Source organism: Panthera leo, chromosome B3 (assembly GCF_018350215.1).
Source record: "Panthera leo isolate Ple1 chromosome B3, P.leo_Ple1_pat1.1, whole genome shotgun sequence".
Classification (NCBI taxonomy): Eukaryota; Metazoa; Chordata; class Mammalia; order Carnivora; family Felidae; genus Panthera; species Panthera leo.
The window spans coordinates 141,745,441-141,763,694 of NC_056684.1; the positions used below are offsets into that span (position 1 = coordinate 141,745,441).

General features: G+C 54.4%; 1 protein-coding gene across 3 annotated transcripts in view; it reads left to right on the forward strand.

Moving 5' to 3' along the window:
* The window catches only part of YY1 (YY1 transcription factor), a 33,109-nt gene extending 21,129 nt beyond the window's left edge, over window positions 1–11,980 (forward strand). Inside the window, exons 3-6 of one of the 3 annotated variants that reach the window (XR_006204059.1) lie at window positions 3,749–3,809; window positions 5,481–5,639; window positions 6,970–9,128; window positions 9,263–11,980. Coding sequence is in view for 1 of the 3 variants with exons in the window: in XM_042944263.1 (XP_042800197.1) it covers window positions 3,749–3,809; window positions 5,481–5,639; window positions 6,970–7,152 (403 nt within the window). In the remaining 2 variants the exon portion in view is untranslated. Of the gene's footprint in view, window positions 1–3,748; window positions 3,810–5,480; window positions 5,640–6,969 lie in introns of all 3 variants that reach the window. The other 2 variants (XR_006204060.1, XM_042944263.1) reach the window with 2 other exon arrangements.
* Window positions 11,981–18,254: the final 6,274 nt, after the last annotated feature.

Sequence of the window (18,254 nt, forward strand, 5' to 3'; positions counted from 1 at the left end):
TTGTCGTTGTCCGCTCCCACCCCGAGACTCCTTCATGGGGTCAGCATAGAGAGGAGATGTGCTAGTGGGGCCGAGAGGACCATCGTGGGAATATGTACCGTCTGCTTCGCTCATCTGTCTGGGGCAGCGGTATTCTCTGCACCGGGAAGGGAGGGGAGCTGCGGCTGTGGGTAGAGCCATGCCCCGGGGGCCTTCCGCCCCAGCCCCACCAGCACGGTCACGGTCACGGTCACGGTCACTCACGGTCACAGTGGGGGTTCTGGTCTGGAGGCGACGAAGCTTGTTTGGCAGCAAACGGGCTGATTTTCATTCAAGAATCGGCTCCTTCAAAAACGCTCCATCTTGGCTTCTGGGGCAATTTAGAACTTTGGCGGTTTCCCCCTGCTGAAAATTGTGCCAGGAAACTCCTGCCGGTTTTGGCCCCGGAGTCCAGGCTTTGCCGGGTTGTTCCCTCCACGTGTGCGGAGTGAGCTGGTGGGAAGCCGGCGGCCAGGCCACCGGGAGCCCGGGCCCCGTTTCTATAACAGAGCGAGAAGCTTCTCTTGTTGGCTGCCTGGCTCCTGCTTGTAATTCGCAATACATTGAAGGCGCCTTTCTGTTTGTGCCATTTTTCTTCAGTCTCTCAGCCCTTCAGTTGAAAACGGGGGCTTAGAGCACCAGAACCTTCTGGGTTGTTGAGTCTGACTGGCTTTTTTTTTTTTTTTTTTTTTTTTTTTTTTAAGGAACGAACTCCTTTTTAGCTAGGCCCACTTAGCACACAGCCGGGGATAATAATAGCTGCCATTCCCCCAAGAGCTTCGTGTACATCATCCCTTTCAGTCTTGGCAGCTCTAAAGCAGGTAGCATTCTGCCTTTTTACAGAGTAAGAAACTGAGGCTGAGAAGTTCAGTGATTTGCTCAAGGTCACGCGGCCATAGGAGTCCCCGCCAGGTCTGCCCCCGTCCTGGCTCCGCCACAGCGCCTAGCCACCGTCCCTGGTGTCCTTTGCAAAGGATCCCAGTCAAGGAGAAACTCCAGTCCTGGTTATTCTGAGCAGTTGGGACGGGCTGAGGAGATGCTCTGAGTAGCAGCATAGGATTTTAGTCTTTTTAAAATTTGTTCTTTTTTAGGATTTCAGCCACTTTATTTTGTAGGTTTATATATCAGTTGGCGCCACGAAGATTTTAATTTTAGTCTTTATTCACACACACACACACACACACACACACACAACTACTTTTCAATCTAGGTTTTGGAAAATGACCTTTTCAGTGTTTGCCTTCAAGTAAAATGTAAAAGGTACCAACATTACTGCCTCGTTTGCCACTCTGTAGTGAAGGAGGATTTGCCAAGGAACTTAAGAGTGGCCGCAGTTAAGCCTTCCACTTCCTTCTTGAGTCCAAGGGTGTTTGTCCAAGTACATTTTAAACTTTCTAAAATCAGTGATACTGCTAAATGCTGGCACACATTTTGCAAATGACATTTTAAGAAGAATACCATTTCGATAATGGTAATAATGACATTTAAGAAATCAAGAGTTTGGTAAATGGTACAGGGTACTATGCTCTTTAATTTAGTGTATATTTGAAAATTTCCATGATCAACATTTTTTGAAAATCAAGTTCCTAGGAATAAATTTAAGAAACTGTATGGAAGGTAGCGTGGGCACACCTGTCCTACTGATGCAGGCACCTCACTGACATTGACCCCAGATGGGTGGGACAGGAAGTGGTTGTCTGTGACTTAATCTGTCAGAGTCGGTTTATTAACGTAATTTGCATAGAGTGAAATCCACCCTCTCTTAGGTGAGTGCCACCTGAGAGAATTTGGACAGGCGCAGTCATGTAGCCACTTCCGCAATCGAGACAAAGAGCATTTCAGTGCAGTCGTCAAAGGATGAACATTATAAAGACTGAAGCTTGGTTCTTAATATACCCTTTTTTATTTTTAATAAAATACTACTGACTGGAGTAGAACCCTCTCATGTGAATCACTGTTGTCTTCCGAACTCTGCTGTTACCTCCAGGTGGCGCAGTGGCACCAAATTTCTGTTCTCCTTAGTTCTGCGAGCTCGTTCTTGAGCTCCAGGATTTAGTGGTGTTTAAGATAACCGGATAGTTCAGAGCCCTGTATACAAACAGGCACTTAGAAAGTATCTGCTAACTGATGGGGTGATCTTCCAAGTCCAAGAAAGAACGTGCTTTCTACAGGGTTGGAATGGGGGCGGGTACCAAGACGAAAATGCTCTGCTAGAATTTAAAGTGGGAAGGGTATGCGGCTTTGAACAAACTCCTTAGAAGTAAATTACACATCACTTCTCGGGCCTTTTGGCTGAGATCAAGTGAAGTGTAGAAATAAGTCACAGCCACCAGGTAAATTGTTTCAATGACGCTCGCCCAGGGATGGAGAGTTTTAACTAGGTGACTACGTGAGTTCAGGTTTTATCAAATGGAAGCTTCCGGTCGCCCTTTTCCCAGACCGAGGGTGAAGAAGGGTATTGTTAGGGCCTTGGCTAACTTAAAGAAGACCACAGAGATCTTTTGTACCGAAAGAGCGCTGGTAAGTTAGCTCTTCTTGGGAAGGCCTCACTGACTCTCTTGCTTACCTGTTAACTGTGTGTCCTCACCTAGGAGCGTGAGGTGACAGACGTAGGGACAGGAGAGAACGTCTGTTTCAGAGATGTAAATCTGTTTTTCTAGTTTTTCTAGGAACTCTTAATCTCTCACCCCTCTACCACACACAGATCTGTAGGGAGTATTTGGAGAGAGAGTTTTGACAAATGACCAAAGGTTGGTTCAGTGGAAATAGCAGGTAGGTAAGCTATCAAATCAGCAAGCTCGCTGGGTAGTGACTCGGCACAGGGCTCTCCCCGCTGCCCACGTACGTGATCAGGCCTCTTGTTTTACCCGGTCCCGGAGCAGGGCCAGAAATCGCTGTCACTTAAAAAAAAAAAACGCACTTATTTTTTGAAAAATGGTAATCTCCCCCCCCACCGCCACCAAAAGTAGTATGATAAAAATTAAACAGTGGGAAAGGGAAAGGGAAAGGGTATGGGGTGTTCCCGTCCCGCCTGGCCACCAGGGGCTCCCATAGGAACCCATAGGGGCTCCCCCGTCAAGCCTCGCTACCAACAGTTTGTTACTGTGTCTCTTTCCAGAGATAATGTAAGTAATTCTGTTTACAAGAACTATTCTGTACCTTTTAAAAAAGTATTTTAAAGATAAGGCCCGTCAGTATGAAATGAACCCTCCCCCCCCTTTTTTTGTAGCGGTATCGGAGGGATGTATGTCCAAGACCCTCCCGTACCTGCCGCTTCCTTTTCACAAGGCAGCTTTACCATCACAGCTGCTGCCCCTGGACACCATGCTTTGCTCCCGCTAGGAGATTCCTCTGTGGTCTGGGCTGGTGGTCTCTTGTGTTATTTAAAGAGCTTGAAGGAAAGAGCAGGTCCTGGAAGCACCCTGACCTCAGGGCCGGTCCGTTCTGAGCTGCCCCCGCTCACTCGCTGGGAGACCCTGGCAGCGGCCCCACCTCCGTGAGCGCCAGCTTCCGCATCTGTGAAATGGGAAGGTGCTTCCCGGTCACGGGTGCTCGCTGCGGTGGTCGCATCCCTTCCCTCCTGGACGCGTGTTGTGATCTTAGTGGTTTGTATCTATAAGGAAAACATTTCAGGGGCTATATGATTTATGCCAGATGAGTCTACCCACTCCTACAAATCTCTTTCTCTCTCTTCTTTTTTTTTTTCTTTTTTTTTTTCTTTTTTGGTAAGAATGAAGCCAAGAAAAATTAAAGAAGATGATGCTCCAAGAACAATAGCTTGCCCTCATAAAGTAAGTAATGCTAGGGGGAAGGTCTTCGTTAAACTGCCAGCAAAGATTTAGAGAGCTCCTGAGAAATCTGCACTTTAATTTCCATCTGATCATTAAGCGAGGAACTACAATCTTTGGTTTCTAAATTCAGGAGGCTCTGTTTGTGATGTAAGTTTTGTTGTTCAGTAAAGGCCACTTAAATTTAAATGGTATTAAATGGGGTTACTGTAGGGTGCCAATGTTTTTACTCTTATTATATATTGAATATGCAGTGTTAGGATTTTATTTCTCCTTATTGGATCATTAACAAGTCAGTCTTAAGACTTGGGATTGTGTCTCACCCGCGGACCTTCATGGGACTGTAAACTCATTGTGGAAATTTGGAAATTATTTTGGATGTCACTAAAGCAAGCCTAATAAACTTCATATCCTGCATAATTTTCTTAATTTACCCTGTCAATTGTGTGTTACTCGAGGGGTGCTTAATTGTTTTCAAATGTGGTTAGCCTTCCAAACAGAAGGCCGGTCCAAAAAGTCCTTGGAGGTGTTGGCTGGGTGTGTTTCACACCTAATTGGATGGATGGAAAACTAACAGATAAAGAAGTACCACGTAGGCGAAGAGAAAGAAGAGAGAAATGTTTAATGGAATAAAGAATGTTTTTTAAAGATCGACAGTTGGAGGAGAAGTCTCAATTGGTCCTCGTGTTGGCCTCCCGGCTTCTTTGCGTCCTTTTTTTAACGCTCTCACCGTGGAGATCTTGAAGTGGGACACTGTTTCCTGTGGGGCCAAAAAGCAAATAAGCATTTGAAAACAGTTACGCCTTCCGAGCCTGTCGTCCCCTCTAACTTCTCTGTGTCCTCCTTTTCCAAATTACGTTTTTGAAAATCCCATCTTCTAAATGGAAACCCAGACTGAGGGTCAAAGCGGAAAAGCTGTGGCTCTCCCCTCCCGGGAGGACCCCGGTGTGCTGTCCGCCCACCCCACTCCTCCATCCCTGGACAGCAACTGCAGAAGAAACTGCCAGGGCCGCGAGGCCATGCTTCTCGGGAGCACCACGTGCCCGCCCGCCTCCCCGCCCTGCCCTGGTGCCCGCGCGCCTGCTTCTCTTCTGGTGTCTCACCGAGTCAGTTTCTTCTGCAGTTGTCCTTCCTTGGAGACGCTCTTCTTTCTCTGTCAAGAAAGGGGAAGAGGCAAAGAGAGAAGAGGGAACAGTAGGCGACGGAGGACAGCCCATTCTTGCAGCACAGAATAAGGGGCCCACCCAAGGTCGTGGTGGACAGCCGCCAGTTCACCTCCTTTGGTTTATCAGGGCTTGTGTTACTCCATCGGGGTGGGGGTGGGGGTGGCCTATCAGGTGAGGCGGCTGCGGTGTGGCCGGAAGCCAGGGTGCTGGGTTCTATTCCCAGCTCGGCTCCTACTAGCGGTGTGACCTTGGGCAAGTCTACCTGAAGACATCTCTGAGCCTCAGTTTCCTCTTCTGTAAGAAGGGTTTGCGTTAAATGAGAAGGCCCTTTCCAGCTAGCTGGTTTTTTGTCTTAAATGATACAACATTTCTATTGTAATACTAAGTAAAATTTAAGGGGGGGCGTTGGGGGGTTACGTGGTTTCTTGTATCAGTGAAGGCGATTAAGCGGTTGGATCCTTTGTAACAGCTGCAGTGTGAACCACTAAGCTTCTCTCTCTGTTCGAAGGGCTGCACAAAGATGTTCAGGGATAACTCTGCCATGAGAAAACATCTGCACACCCACGGCCCCAGAGTCCACGTCTGTGCAGAATGTGGCAAAGCTTTTGTCGAGAGCTCAAAACTAAAACGACACCAACTGGTTCATACTGGAGAGAAGCCCTTTCAGGTAGAGCCAGTCCCTTCCCCTTCCCCGCCGCCTGCAGGTGTAGGCAGGGCCGTGGGTGCTCGGGAGACGCAGCCCAGAGACCGAGCACTCTGAGTGCTCTTCTGCGAGAGACAAAACTGGTGTCCCAAGGAAATACTGAGAAGGGCTGCCCGGCTCTCGACTTCCCCACAGGCCGGATCTCAGGTCCTGGAGGCGGGCTGTAGGGTGGGGGTGGGAGGGGGGGTTGAGGGGGCGTATCTCACCTGCAGGGAACAACAGGATTGCTCACGTAAGCCTAAAACTGCATTGCTAGTGCGCTCACGGTGGTGTGCAAGCAGTTTGTTTCCTGTGGTTGATTTAAGCATGTTGAGTTCCTAATCGACCGGGAACTCACGACATCTTACCGGACGAGAATAAGGATAGTTAACGTTTTGTCTTGTTTTTTAGAAACCCGTGACCAGTGAACGAACTAGCAATACAGCTCTAACGGGGTTCTTTTTTTTTTTTGTAACTTTTTTAAATGCTTATGGAGCACAAGCGGGGGGTGCGGTGGGGGGCAAAGAGAGGGAGACTCAGAGTCTGAAGCAGGCTCCAGGCTCCAGGCTCCGAGCACTCAGCACACAACCTGATGCGGGGCTCGAACTCCCAAACCGTGAGATCATGACCTGAGCCAAAGTCAGATGCTCAACCGACCGGGCCACCCAGGCGCCCCTTATTTAACTTTTATTTAAGTAATATCTGTACCCCATGTGGGGCTCAAACTCACGACCCCAAAACCGAGAGTCACATGCTTTTCTGACAGCCAGCCTGGCATCCCAACATGGTGCTTTTGACACTTGACGCCAGAACTCTTCCTAATCATTTGTTTGTTGACTTATTTAATGTTGGTTTAGATTAGAGAGACCGTGCGCTAGCAGGGGAGGGGCAGAGAGAGACGGAGACAGAATGCGAAGCAGGCACCAGGCTCCGAGCGGTCATCACAGAGCCGATGCTGGGCTCAAACTCACACGAGCCGTGAGATCGTGACCTGAGCCGAAGTCAGACCCTTAGCCACCTGAGCCACCCGGGCTCCCCTCATTTGTAGTTTCGTATTTGAAACATCGACAGAAATACGAACACCTTAACATGATACTGAGGGAGATTCTTGGTATTTCTCCTCCCTCGTATTGAAATAAGTCGTGAGGCGGGTTCAGGAGTTACCCGGTGACGGGACGGGCACGCTTCCCCAGAACAGGGAGGGAACGGCGTCTGGTGAGGGGAGCGGGCCGTTCCGTGGCGCAGCAGCCAGCTGCTCGCGCCCTCGCGGCCTGGTCAGAGTCTGAGCGGGTTCTCTCTGGTCTCTCCTGGACAGTGCACGTTCGAAGGCTGCGGGAAGCGCTTTTCACTGGACTTCAATTTGCGCACACACGTGCGCATCCATACCGGGGACAGGCCCTACGTGTGCCCCTTCGACGGCTGTAATAAGAAGTTTGCTCAGTCGACTAACCTGAAATCTCACATCTTAACACACGCTAAGGCCAAAAACAACCAGTGAGAAGAGGAACGGAGAAGACCCTTCTCGACCCCGGGGAGCATCTTCCAGGAGTGTGATGGGGAATAAAGACGCCTCTCCTTTGTATATTGTTTCTAGGAAAGAATTTTAAAAATGAATCCTACACACCTAAGGGACATGTTTTGATAAAGTAGTAAAAATTAAAAAAAAAAAAAAAAACAAACTTTAATAAGATGACATGGCTACGATGCTCTGTCTTGCTCTGTAATCTCGTTTCAAAAACACGGTGTTTTTGTAAAGTGTGGTCCCAACAGGAGGACAATTCATGAACTTCGCATCAAAAGACGATTCTTTATACAACAGTGCTGAAAACGGGACTTCTTTTCACATTCTTATAAATACGAAGCTCACCTGTTGCTTACAATTTTTTTAATTTTGTATTTTCCAAGTGTGCATATTGTACACTTTTTGGGGATATGCTTAGTAATGCTACGTGTGATTTTTCTGGAGGTTGATAACTTTGCTTGCAGTAGATTTTCTTTAAAAGAATGGGCAGTTACATGCATACTTCAAAAGTATTTTCCTGTAAAAAAAAAAAAAGTTCTATAGGTTTTGTTTGCTATCTTAATTTTGGTTGTATTCTTTGATGTTAACACATTTTGTATAATTGTATCGTATAGCTGTATTGAATCATGTAGTACCAAATATTAGATGTGATTTAATAGTGTTAATCAATTTAAACCCATTTTAGTCACTTTTTTTTTCCCGAAAAATACTGCCAGATGCTGATGTTCAGTGTACTCTCTTTGCCTGTTCAGTTACAGAAAGTGGTGCTCAGTTGTAGAATGTATTGTACCTTTTACCACCTGATGTGTACAGCCCATGTAACAGAAAGGGCAACAATAAAACAGCAATCCTACAGAAAGAATACGGCAGAGAAAGCTCTGTAAGCACAGTCTTATTTCCTTTTGTTGTCCAGAATAATTCCAATTCTTGAGCCTCCCAGAAATTGGAAGCCAAATAAAGCAACTGAAGTTTCCTTTACTTTCGCGCTCAGCTACGGTGACTGGTGATTGAAGCAGCACATAGATGTTTTGGTCCTTCCTACGCGTGCTGAGCTCTGAGAGCGAGTAGGTGACAGGCGTCCCGAGTTAAGGAACTACCTCAGAGGACCCCCAGCCGGACCCGTGGGAGATAGGATTTTGATTTTAGCTCCCCCAGCAAAAGCGTGGCTGAAACAGTCGTGCCCCGGCCTGTGCGCGCGCTCCAGGTAAGCTGGCGACCAGGCGGGGCGCGAGCAGAGGGGGCAGCGGGCGCCTCCGCGGCTCGGGAAGCGCTTCCGGTTCTTGGCTGTTGGCTTGAGAGCCTTGGCTCCCCCCGTCCGGTGGGGTCTTCGCACGCTGGCAGATGCAGCAGTTGAGTGCCCAGCGGCTTATTAACGTCACGCTTCCAGCCGGGTACCGAGCGCAGATTGGCAGGGTGATGCGATGATTAAGAAAGTTGTACTCAGTGAGTACTTGACCTCTCACGTTGTGACCTCCTAAATGTACGATTATAATTTTTGAATTTTACTTCGAGTCCCATATCGGGCTCGTGAGAATGTTTTATAAGCCGCCAAGATAACAGCAAAATCCCATGTATTCAAAATGCAAACACACCGGGTGTCTCTGTGCTGTAGGCTTGACTCTGCAAGGTAACTGACAAACTAGCTAATGCCTGAGATTTATTTACAAGATGTCCAGGACACCATCAGGTCCAAGATGTAGCCCTGTCTCTTCCACCTTCTCCATCGGTCCTGCACAGGAGGGCTGGTGACCTAATGACAGTGACCCTATGGCTCTCCGGAATTTTGAAGTGCCTTCTGAATCATAAGATGAAAATTTTAACTTCAGACGCTTTGTTTTATTCGTTCAGAATCTGTTATCCATTGGGTAGTTTGATGGAAGTGAGTTAATGAGAAGACCCCAGCTGTTCTCTGGATAAGCCAGGCTTTGCTGTATCTGGCAGTCAGGAGAGAGGTAAGCCCGCGGTGGAGGTCCCCTTCAGAGCCGCGCGCCCCGGCGCGCGCCCGCTTCTTTGGCCGGACCTGGGGCCGAGGCCTCTGCCGAGGCCCGTGGCGGAAAACGCCCGTACCTTCCCTCCCCACCCTCAGGTGAGCAGTCTCTGGGTGGCCGTACCGAATGCCACTCTGGTGGGGTGGCCGTGTTAGGAGTCTGGAGCCTCGTCCCCTCCACCCCACCCCGCCCAGCGCCGCCACACGGGAGCCCGGTCCCCGCGCTGTCCTCAGGACTTCCGCCCGGGGACCCACGGCAAGACAGACTTGTGTCGCGCCAGCAGCCCCAAGAGCCACGCCGTGACCTACAGAGAAGCCAGGCTCCCACGTGGAGCGAGGTCCCCCTTCCTCTGTGCCTTGATCCTTGGGGGATGCCTCGGTCATCTCTTGCGCCCCTTTCGTCTCTGAGTGAACCGTCGTCGCTCCCCGGGACTGCTTGCCCGTGTGTCACCTCTCAGTCTGCAGAGTTCAGTGCTGACGGGAATTTGATTGGGGGTTTGAAGACCACGTAAGGTCCCGGGTTCCTCGGCGGTAATCTCCGTTCCCAATAGTGTAGGAAACGAATCAGCGAGTGGCGGTGTTAAGAGTAGCTTGTTCTCATTGGCTGGAACCCAAACCCGTTTTGCTTGTGGTGAGAATTTATAATTTTGCTAAAGATGTGATTTACTAAAATTGGAAGTGGTGTTCTAACAGTGAGTCACTTGTCTTGAGGATTAATCTGATTTATAAGTAATACTGATAGACCTATTTTCTTACATCCCAGCGGAAACAAATGCACGTTTCTAGCGTATGTAATATAAAAACTCCAGAGGATAAGTTTACACTTTACAAGAAGTTGTTTTCTATTTTTGGATTTCTTATTATTTCCCCCCCTTTTTGGTAGTGGGGCTCAGGGGGAAGCATAATATTTGTATAAAGAACCGTCACCCCAGAGTGACCTTTATTTTCCAAGGTGACATTGAACTCACGCTGTTGGTTTCACGTGGTGTTTGTGTGCTGTGCCTAGATTCAAGGCCTGAGGATTTGAGGAAAATCAAGATTTCCCCCACCCCCACCCCCCATTCGGTTTTCATGTGCAAGTTCTTTTAAACGTCACTTATTTTGCTGGATCTGAGGGAAGTAAGGCCCTTTGACAGCCTAGTATCTCGGTGCCTGCCAGTGTTTCCGAGCAGAGTTCTAGATGGTGTCTTCACAGAGGAGAGTCACTTCCGTTCAGCCAGAACCCAGGGAGATTCGCGGTCGGCCTGAGCAGTTGCGGTGCCGTGAGGGGGCTTTACTGCCGCCCCCGCTCTGCCCAGCCACACTTAGCCACTGTCACTCACCTCCGAACGTACGTCCGAGGCGCAGGGACCCCTGGCCCTCCCGGAGACCCGACGACCCCGCCCGCGCCCCGCACGGGCAGCGAGAATCCATCATTTCTTGTCTGACCCGTCTGTGGCCTGAGACGAGCACGGCTTAGGAGAGCCGTGCGTTATTCCTCTTTTGATTCTTAAGTTCCTTCTGTTTTCTGGACATCTGACCACCAGCAAGAGCAAGGATCCCAGAGGTTTGGTGTAGCGGGAGAGCGGAAGCTGTTTACAGGCGTTCCCTTTACGCCACGACCCTGCCGGGAGGCCTCCTCCTGGCCTGCCTGTCGTTGGGTGGCCGCAGACGCCCAGCCTTAGGGGGCAGGGATACTCGCCTAACTTCGTAGCCCTTTGTCCTGGCTCCTGTTGGCATCGGTCAAGTCCGGCGGGTGATGGCAGCACCCAGACTTCACCCCCGAGGCAGGGGAGGAAGCCCAGGTTGCAAGCTCTGCTTCCTTGCCGCTCCGGTCACGCCCTCCACTGCCCCCTGACTTACCGGCCTCGGCCTCCTTTGTCACCGCTCACGTTGTGCACAAGTTCCCTGCTTGCCCGAACGGTGTGAACGCAGGCCCTTCAGAGCAGCGGCGTCAGGCTCCTGGCAGTCCCTTCAAGCCGGAGAGGATGCTGGAAGGTGCTGGAGAGGATGTCTGAGCTGGGACCGTGCGGAGACGGTGGGAGGGGGTGGGTGGCGTACTGCTGAGGCGCTTCTTCCGCTCCCCTTACAACAGCTGGAAGGGAATGTTGGAACGAAACGTCGGCCTTGGTTAGGTCAGCAGGCAAACGGGACTCCCCGCGAGCCGGTCACCCCGCTCCGCTCCCCGTGTTTCCGACCAGCGTTCTGCGAGTCTGCAGAGGGTGAGCGGGTGCGGCGGGATCACGTTCCATCGAAGTCGCGATGATTGATTTTCCACAGAGCGGCAAGTTTGACCCAGTTGACAGCTTTTTCGTTCAAGACAGGTGCCGCGAGAAACGGCATCGGGATGTCGCGGGGAGGGGGCAGGCGCCGCGCTGTGTTCTGTCTGCTGCCCTATCTGGGGGCCACGCGATGTCTGCGCACATAGTGGAGGGCAAGGGGCATCAGTACCGAACAGAGTAACCTTGTTTCTGCGACATCCGTAACTGTTAACCAGGCTCTAGTATCTCCGGACGGTGATTGGTCAAGCCATTTTCATAGAACGATTCTGTTTTTATTCACTTTCTGGTAACTTCCGTAGGCCCTGACTCAAGGACTTAGCGTCATGTCTCATGTACATCTTTTCTTAAATGTTCTCTGCCATTTCTGGAATTGTCCTTGGTTTTTCCTTAGCTCATAGGTCATAGATGCAGAAATATTATAGTATTTAAGGCATCCGCATCAAGCATCAGATGGCTTTGCATCCAGAAAAACATTTAACGATAACTCCGTTTGAAGCACCACGCATGTGTAACATGGCTCTATAAAATATAATAAACGCATAACGTTGTTAAGCTTTTCAATGCCTGTGGTTCTCGTTTGTCCCCCAGTCCTCCAAGCCGCCTCTCCCCGAGTCTCCTTACACGGGACACCTGGCCACAAGCTGCCTGGGGTGGCTCCTCTGGGTTTCCTTCCGGCACGGAAATGGAAACGCACAGGATTCCACCCGTGCTGGCGAGAACTGCTTCCTGAACATCCCTCCGCTCCGAGATGGGCCGATGGGCCAGAGTTTTCATGAAGAGCCCGCCCGCTTTTCAGAAAGCACAGCACGGCCAAATGACATTCTCATGGCCCACTGATGCCCAGTGGCAGTTCTGGGAGCTCCGGTGCCTAAAAGAAGGGCTTACTAACTGGGATAAGACTGAACAGCCTGATAAACTATATACCGAGAGCTCCTGAGGATTTGGCTAAAAGCAAAATGCAGAGGAGCGTCCTGCTCTGTCCTGGCTGGGGCCCTGGTGTCTGCTGTACTGATCGAGGAGATTCATGTGACTTTCCCTCTTTGCTAATGATGGAAGGGGCTGCTGACAGAATGTTGCTGAGGTGGCGAGTCCCAGGCCCGCGTGAGGCCCAGAACTGCTGAGCGAAGGCTTGAGGTAGAGCTGAGCTGAGGGGTGGCCGTGGTCGAAGATCGAGTGTGCATTTCTGGGTTTTAGATGGGAAGGAAGCGAGGTCATGGAGGGCTGTGGAATCGTTTCCGTGGGCACCCCCGCATAGCGGTGAGGCCAGCGTCCCTCCTTTGCCCTTGTCCCTATCTCCAGATGGCTGTGGGGACATTCGTTGAGAACCTAACTTGCCCAGGACCATGCTCGACACGGTGAGCACCGTTTCATTTTCTCCTCCAAACTGCTCTGGGAGGAGCTCTGCGGCACAGCCCCATGTCGTGGTCTAGGGTCACTGGCAAAGGTCCCAGCAGTCGGGATTCAAAACCCAGGCCTGCCTGCCTTCCTCCTGCCACTGGGCCCGCTGCCTGAGTGGCTCTCCGACCCCTTACGAAAAAGCCGCAGTCCCTATTTAGGGGGCAGTACCGTACCCGCCCTGCCCAGAGTCTTCGAGGGCATTCCTGGCCTTGGAAGCTGGCTCCTGGGGCTGCTCACTAGTGGCCAACAGGCCTCAACCCCTTATTCTGGTTCCCGGCTGCTCCTCTCCAGCTTCCTGCAGTCACTACTGAGCCAGTCTCCTAGCTGGGGCTCTCACCACCCCACCTGAACCTGCAGTGGCTCCCCTCTTCCTGCAGAACAGGAAGCTTTCCAAAGCTTTCCACCTATGCTCAAAGCTAAGCCCCAGCCCTGACCTACTTTTCCAACCTCTCTCTCCCACCGCTCTTCACCTTCTCCTTGCAGTTTTTCATTTCCAAAGCTTCCCCTGCCCTGGACCTCCCAGGTTCGCTCATTCGTGCAACAGTCCGGAGGGCGAGCTGTGTGTCAGGCGGGGTTTTCCGTGCTATTGGAACTTGGCATTACAGCTAGCAGGGCGGTGGCAGGGCGGGCTCTGAGGAAGCTTGTGCCTAGCTGATAGTGACCTGGATCGAGCCCCCCCCCCCCCCCCCATCATCCGTTACATGTTGCTTATGTACTAGTCCCCATGAGTCCCAGGAGCTGGTGGCCAGAGCCCCTCTGCGGCCCTGGCGGGGCGGGGGGACTGCCCATCCTCCCCTCCCCACCGCCTGGCCTTGGCAAATTCCTGGTCGCCTCTGCCCTGCCCTCCTTCCCGGGCTGCTGGGCCGGCAAGGCCCGAGGGTTCCTCGCTGTGCGCCTCCACCTCCGGCCGCAGGGGGCGCTGTGCCCGGCCGCTCTCCCGCCCCGCGGAGAGGGGTGGGGCCAGGTGCGCGTGCGCGCGGCGCTGGCTGCCCGGGGGCCCGGAAAGCCAGCCCTTCTGGGAAGCCGGGGGATTTCCGGAGCCCGCTGGGGCGGGGACGCTTGGGGTCCCCTCCTGGGCGGCAGCGCCTGTCGGGGGCTCGAGCACGGCTGGTGGGAGGGGTCGGGGAGGGGGGTGCGCAGCCCCAAGTGCAGATGACCTTGTGCAGATGGGCCGCCGGGGCTTCGTCTTCCTCGGCGCGGGCTGCGGGGCCTTCTCCCTTGGGAGGGCAGCCCGGGCGGCCGCGGGAGGCCGCAGGGCAGGGGAGCCACTCCGGGAGGGCTCCTGGTGCACCCCCCAGACCGGAGGGGCCGGGGGGAGAGGCCCCAGGCAGCCGACCACTCCCGTGTCCCGGGGAGAGTCAAAGCCCGGTGTCGCGGAGGGTGGGGGAGGGGGGGCTTCTGTGAAGCGGGTTGGGAGGAAGCTGCGGGAAACCCTCCAGGCCCCGCCGCTTTTCTCGTCCACCCTCGTCTGACAGGCCCCCTCAGCAGCCCGCTTCCACGCCCAGATCCCCCTCCGCACCCCGCTCTGCCGAGTCACCCGCTCTGATGCCGGTCACTGGCCCCCACCCATCGTCCCTGGGGACCTCAACATCCGTCCTCAGGGATGGTGCATCGCCTAGCCAGGCTGCTTCCCGGCCTCCTTATGGTGACCCCGCCCCAGCCTGCCACCGCCACAGGGGCTCCCAAACCTTGTTTTCGCTGACACCTGCCCACTCCGGTCTCTGTCCTGGGTCCCGCTCGGCCCCTCCTGCCCTCCCCAGGGTCGAGCCCCAGCCTCTCAGCCTGGGCGCCCCTGGCCCGATACCTTCACCACCTGGCCCCTCCAAGCCCCGTGTCCTGGCTTCATTCCCTCCTACGTTCTCGCCTTGCCTTGTCCCTCTTTCACTTTGCTGGCAGACCCCAAGCTGGCCCTGTGCTCAGGAGCCTCTCTGCCGTCCGTCAGCCACCCGCCACGCAGGAGTCCACTCGGTACCTCGCCCTTTCTTCACACCCCCTGGCCCAGCACGTCCCCCCATGTGTGCCCCCTGTCTTGTGTCCCCGCTGTAGTCAGCCACCCCCCCCACCCCCGTGCTGCCCAAACCTGCCTGGACGCCCCCAGGGAGGCTCTCAGGGTCTGCCAACCCTGGAGAGCCACCCAGTGGTGACACCTGGAGGGGGCTCCAGGGATGAGAGCGTGTGGGGGAGGGGTGTGGTCAAGCAGACTGATGGTTACCGCCTGAGTGAGGCCAGGCGGCCTGGGAGAGTGTGGCCAGGGCAGGGTGGGAGCCAGTGTCCCCGCGGGCTGAGCTCCCAGCAGCCACTGGGCCACCGCAGAAAGGAAGCAGAGACCAAGGAGCACACGGGCTGGGTGGGCCGTGGCCCTGTCCAAGGTTCCTGCCCCTCTGGGGCCTGACCCGCCGCTCCAGGGTGTCCGTCACCTGCAGCCACAGAACTTGGTGAGTGGACCAGCAGGAGCCCAGGGAGCCAGCCCAGGCTGGTCCTGGCTCTTGTGACAGTCCCCACGGCAGGGTGGAGGATGGCCCAGCAGGTCCCCGGCCAGGCCTGGGGCAGGGGTGTGAGGAGGGCCGAGTGAACTCGGACAGGGCTGTCCCCCACTGGCTTCCGCTGCAGATGGAGGTCTGTTGGGGGGAGTGGAGGGTGTGAGAGCTGTCGTCATGTCCCAGAACCTGCCGGCTACAGGGTGGCTGAGAAGGCCCCGTTCTGGGACGAGGGGCTCTTGATTTACGAGTGCCGCTGAGTACCTCCGTGGAAGTGGCCAGCGAGAAGGGGGTGAGGGAGACGACGCCGTACTCGGTGCACCTGGGGCCCGAAGGGAGAAAAAAAGAGCCGTGGACACGTGTGAGCGCCAGAGGAGGTGGCCGACACTTCCTCGCCACGCCTGGCCTCTCGCACTGGAGAAACGGGGAAACCGTCTGTCGGGTTGACCCAGTCTCCCTCAAACTGCCACGGGGGCTTCGTGCATCATCATCCCTTCCTGAGTGGTCCTGCCTGCCTGTCGGAGCCCTCCCTTCCCCGCCCCGAGGTGCCCTTTGGCGCAGGCACCCCAACTCAGCCCTCCTCGTCTTGTCCCTGTCGCCCCCTCGCCTCACAGCCTCCCATGGGGTCTCTAAGGCATAACTCTGAGCCTATCACTCCCCTGGGCAAAACCAGCCGGCTCCTGGCCGTGGCCGTGACGCACGACAGAGAACCCAAGCAAGAGTGTGGGACTGGCCTTCCGGAGACCAGGCTGGCCCTGCCTCTGCAGGCCTCCCATCCCCATTTCCCCGGGGAGAGGGGGGCAGGGTCGGAAGTCACGGGATGTGCCACGGTGCATTTGTCCCTTTTACAAACCTTTCTCAGAAACCCCAGCCGCTGCTTTCATTTCGCTGACCAGATAGATCTGGGACACGGGGCCGCCTCTGGCTGTGAGGCCAGACACACTGAGGCCCAGAGCAAATCGTGTCCCATTAGAAAAGGGCAGGTTGGCCATTAGGGAGGCACCCAGGAGGCTCAGCCCTGCTACGTGACTGGGCCCGGTGGCCCTCTCCGGCCTCCTCGCTGCCGCATCGAGCCACAATGCTCCTCCTTCCGCCTCCCTCCCCCCTCTGCCCGCGGGCCTCGGTTACACCTGCTCCCTCAGCTCCAGCCCCACTGTCCCCTCCGTGGCCCGGTAGGCTGCTGCTCTGCTGAGACTTCAGGCATCTCCAGGGGACTCTCCCGAGCCCAGCAGGATAGACAGGAGCGTTTCTCCGGTGAAATGCCACGCAGCTGTTAACAAAAACGGGGCCAATTCGAGCACACTGATAAGGGAAAGGTCTCTGTGAGTTGAACTGTGTCCCCCAAAAGAGATGTTGAAGTCCTCAGCCTCAGTCTTTGCTGATGTTATTAGCCAAAGCGAGGTCCTGCTGGGGTAGGGTGGGCCCACAGGCCAATGACGGTGCCCTTCTAGCAAGAGGAGAAGACAGAGAGGCCCAGGGGGAAGGCCACGCGAAGACAGAGGTTGGAGCGGTGTGTCCACAAGCCGAGGGTCACCAGCCACCACCAGGCAAGGAGGGATGCTCCCTCGGAACCTCCAGAAGGAAGCTCACTGCTGCCACAGGATCCCAGACTTCTGGCCTCCGAACTTGGAGAGAATAAACGTCAGTTTCGGTCACACAGCACGTGGTATTTTGTTACGGTGGCCCAGGGAAACTACTGCTAGTTCACCGTCAAGTGGAGACAGCACAGAACGGTCAGTACCCAGGTCACGCTTCCCGGGGAGTGCGTGTTCCCACGTGCTGGCTCCGCCCTCCCGGAGCTGCCCCCCCCGGGAGCCGGAGGCCGCCCCTGCCTGGGCCAGGGAGGTGGGGACAGGCTTCCCGCTTCACAGCACAGTCCGGTTCCGTTTACATTTGTATTTTTTTTACCACGTGAACACATTACTTACTCCAAATAAATATAAATTCAAAACAGGGAGAAGATGAGATGGCAAATTCATAAAAAACCCACACCCCTCCCAGCCCTTCCTCCTGCCCGATTTGCCGGTAATGTTTAACCCTCTGCACTTGGGGCAGTTTTTGGCATCTGCCCGGTCTCTTTCTGAGGAAACAGAAGTGAGAGAGGCCAGGGGGCCCCGCCGGGGGAAGGTGCTGCCTGGGCCGCCGGGCTGGGGGGCCGCTGGGTTAAAGGAGCCTGTGAGGGTGCCTGAGAACACCCCACCCTGGGGTCACCAGCCAGCCTCCGCCGCAGTCGAGCTCAGTGTCGCGGGCTGATGCGGGGGACCGAACAGGGTGTAAAGGCACAGGAGAGCTGACGGCCCTCTCTCGGGCCCTGCCTTGAAGTCAGGCAGAAGCTTCTTGGCTCAAGCAATTGAGAAGCAAAGAGACTGCTGGCTGGTAGCTGTCGAGACTCAGGGCGCCCAGAACTGCCTCCCGGAAGGTGAGAAGTGAGGGTGGGCGGGCAGTAAGACACCCCTTAGGCAAACGAGGCCTCCTCCTGGGAGCCCTCACGGGCCTCTCAGGCTGGGGTAGGTCTAATCTCAGATGGACAGATCCATTCACTTCTCAGAGCTCCATTCAGACCTCCCCTCCTCCAGGAGGCCGTTTCTGGCCTCAGCGAGTGTCCCCTCTCTGTGCCCTTACCACACCTCGGTACCCCGGAGGGGCTCACAGCACACAGCGCCTGGCCAGCCTGGGGGGAGGGTGCACAGGGCGCAGGCTGGGAAAACTGCTGGGAAATCGCAGACATCTGGGAGCATTTGCTGAATGGCTGAGACTTCGGCATGTTTGTGAGTTTACCCACCTGATAATCCTCATGCCTACGGTAGCCCCATTTTGCAGACGGAGAAACGGAGGGTCTAGATGTACCCCGGAGCCTCCCCCGGTCTCGGGCTGCCATCAGGGCCCCAGAGCCCAGACCCCACCAAGCCGGCCCGAAGCCCCTTCCTCTGGGATACACAAACAAGGCCATGCCTC